Source organism: Temnothorax nylanderi, unplaced genomic scaffold (genome assembly GCF_030848795.1).
Source record: "Temnothorax nylanderi isolate EJ_2023f unplaced genomic scaffold, tnyl_v1.0 TNYL_tig1133_pilon, whole genome shotgun sequence".
Lineage (NCBI taxonomy): Eukaryota > Metazoa > Arthropoda > Insecta > Hymenoptera > Formicidae > Temnothorax > Temnothorax nylanderi.
In genome coordinates, this window is record NW_027250195.1 from 859 (window position 1) to 4,385 (window position 3,527).

The following is a 3,527-nucleotide window of genomic DNA, read 5'->3' on the forward strand; positions in this document are numbered from 1 at the left end:
AAACATATTTTACGTGACTTAAACTATAGAGTCCCATAGTGGGGAAATGAGAGTGAAAGACAGGAACGGACAAGTTCATACGTGCCGTGATGCGATTATTCTATTTTAGATAAAAGTTTTTATCTATATTTTAATAATTTTATTAATTTTTTAAATTTATAATAAATCGGTTATATAATTAAAAAGGACATTACCGCAACATATATATATATAATTTAAACATAGAGGAGGCTAATGTTAGATGAAAACGGAAGAGATAGATTGAAAAATAATTTTACCACTATTTATGCTAATATTTAATTTTTATTTCGTTATTTACATTTTTGCTTCATATACAATGTTATCTAAGGCAAAAGCAACTAGTTCGCAATCTATAAGCGAACTTCCATCGGACACTTCACTAAGTACTTTTCTCGCTTGACATTTATCCGTGATACGATTTTGTCGCAAGACTGTTACAAAATGGTTATACTTATTACTAACATGTTGTATATTTTGACATAAATTGAAATATACATGTTCGACACATTGTTCGATTTCAAACAAAAATAATATAGTTGCTGGTATCATGTATAAGCATGTATCGCGCAATGTAAGTTTTACAATATTAGCGTCACGCATTTTAACAAGTTCTATAATTAGATCTCGAATAGACAGCGATGAACCGACAGTCGACTGCATGAGTTGTTCGATATCCATGCGTCTTTCGATGATCGTTGTCCACGTTGCATGAGGAAGCACGATCTGATTTCCCCGATTGTCGCCAAGAATCAATTCCACAAAGGATGTAGATCCCACATTGATTCCGATATCCAAATATTTGTAAACCGTGACTGTCAGGGCAAATCGTCTGCCCAAGATACGAGGCGTATAACGAGGTTTCGATTTATTGAAACTGTAAAAAAATAAAGTAGATAAATTAATAAAATTATAAAAAATAAATTTGAAAAAATAAATTTAAAAAATTTATCCAAAGTAATACTTACGTTTTGCGCTCGCCCGATGAAACTTCACGAGGCTTAGGCGTATAACGAGGTTCCGATTTTTCACGAGGATACGGCACGTAATAATTCATACTTGTGCTGCTTCCCTCGAAGCCGCGAAGTCCCTTATCGGGAATATCGCGAGTGAACATCCACTTCTCAGAATTATTTACGTCTTCACTGCGACCAGCCATTGTTCTTATTTCTCCGTAAAAGGTATACTTTTTTCACTGTTGAAGTTGTCGCTTCGAACGATGAGACTAGATTGATTTGGCTTCGTAACACTAGTTAAAACGTTAACTCCGTTTGCAACGTTTTAGAATATTGGGCGGCGCGCAGATGAAAAATTATAAGGAAAGGGATAATTCCCCTTCCTTCAACATTTTCAAGCACCAATGTCAGCGCTGCTTACGTAGAAGTTATAAAAAAGATTCATACAAATGACTAAGAAGTGGAAAATGAACCAAGTATACGCAACAACACCCTACCTTCAAAATTATGATGTGGTGGGAGAAATTAGGAGAGGGAAACCACTAACAACTAATGGGAATGGGGAAAAAAAATAAAGCATTGTAAAATTATATATATAATTTATTTTTTTAAAAGATCCCAATTCTTCTGGCGTCGCGACCACCACTTAAATAATTTTAATACATTTTGTAATGCGCAATTTTTAACAGGTTTCCCGCATCGCATAGTGTTAGTAACATCTAGATTATTTAAAGATTTGACATCTTCGTAATCCGCATCCAAAGTCTCGATGATTAGCTTTTCTCTCGCATAATTCTCAAGTAGATCCACCAGCCATTTATGTTTCTGGCATCCCTTGACGTACACGAGAGTCGGTATCTCGTCATCCTCTTCTGTACCAAGCACGGCTGACGTAATTAGGCGTTTTACCATACCATACGGCACGTTTCCCTCATCCCATGGTAATCCATGGTGATTTGCAATCAACCAGGAAGCACATGACTTGTCAGATTTTGTGAGAAGACTCCACGGCATGGGGCACGTAAAGATGTAATGCTCCAGAACGGTCCCGTTTCTCAGCACCGCTGCCTCCTTTACGACAAATTTCATCCCGACGATGAATCCTTGCAGATCGACAAACGTTGGCACGATCATGATGCAGCGAAGGAATGATCCGTACTGTACCGTATCGCACTACATATGTCGCTCTTATATCGTAATATTTGTCAACATGGCGATTTACATGAGTTTGCGCACTACATTAGACAGCGGACAGTATTCGATTATGCGATCATGCAAGATGAGACAATAGGCGGTAGTATTTGCAGGTACATTTTCTTTACAGTCAAATTCTATTCGCACATCCACGGTGGCGCTCTTGACAGACTCGTTTTGTCGTGAGCAATCGATGACAACAAAAGGTCCTTCCATCAGGAATGTATACAAGCTGCAAAGCGTATCACTGGAATCGTATCCGTAATAAGTTTTACGAAAACGCGCGTACGTATCAAAAAGAAGGCCGAATCGATTTTTAGTAAAATCTAGGTTCAAGTCATCGTACGGATAAAATTCGGAGTTTAGATAAAGCTTGACATTGGTCAAATTACAGTCATCGAATACGCTAACATTTTGAGACATGATATTCTTGCGGCCGGTATGCAGCGCAAAAATAACGTATCGCGGCTTCTCTAGCTGAGTCGCAGTCTTGACAGCCCACGAATGCTTGGTCGTGCTCTGCAAGAGGGGATACTCGTACAGATCCCACGAACGAAAACTGACACTAAGATATCGCCCGCTCCCCAAGGCCCGTAACAAGGATAGTTTATTAACCTCGTTTAACGTAACATGAGGCATTCGCCACTGTACTTTAAACAATTCGATTTCCGGCTCCCTCGCCGGATTTCCTACAATGCAATTGTTGTCGCTACGCGCACGTATCAAAATTAATTCGTGACGAGCATTAACAACGACGCGTTTGTAATCTTCACAAAAGCCCAGCAACATCTTGAGCGGTACGCAAAAGTTGAAGTATCCTTCCAATATGCTCGATGAAACGTCCCATCCGGCATTCCGCATGAGTTGAGAATCATTATACGATAGCGATACGTAGTTCTTGATGGTACTTGTTATTCCAACGTTTCTGTTGCGATCAATCTCCACACCGTTGAGCTCGTATCGAATCTCATCGAACATGAACGCTGCACAATTATTTACAATTATTTACAGCGTTGCCTGAGACTCGTCCTCGTCATTCCTTCTCTTTATTACCAATCTTCCTTCGACGTAGAGAAAGCTTTCACACGGCAACGTGTATAAATCTTGCTGTTGTATGGGTATTCTTATCTCATCGTTGTGTCCAAACGTCGTATTGGCGTACGGGTTGTACGTGTGAGTCTCAATCTTGACGACGCTATCGTCAAAGATCGGTTCACCTCCAATGTTTAAGATATTAGCCATTTCGTACGACGAAACCCAATGATTTCAAAAATTCAACGTTCGACGCAGTGAGTTTCTTCTTTGGCGATCGGATTGTCTCTCTAATTTTGTTACTCGTCTGTCGCACCTTCTCCACTT

At 39.3% G+C, this 3,527-nt stretch overlaps 1 protein-coding gene across 1 annotated transcript; it reads right to left on the reverse strand.

Annotated features, from left to right (window-relative positions):
- Window positions 1–319: 319 nt before the first annotated feature.
- LOC139786739 (uncharacterized) lies at window positions 320–1,177 on the reverse strand (the record flags this gene model as incomplete). The annotated part of the gene is made up of 2 exons (XM_071725863.1): window positions 987–1,177; window positions 320–895 (listed from the first exon to the last, which is right to left on the reverse strand). Coding segments are annotated over exons 1-2 (767 nt in total), but the record flags the coding sequence as incomplete, so codon positions are not given.
- Window positions 1,178–3,527: the final 2,350 nt, after the last annotated feature.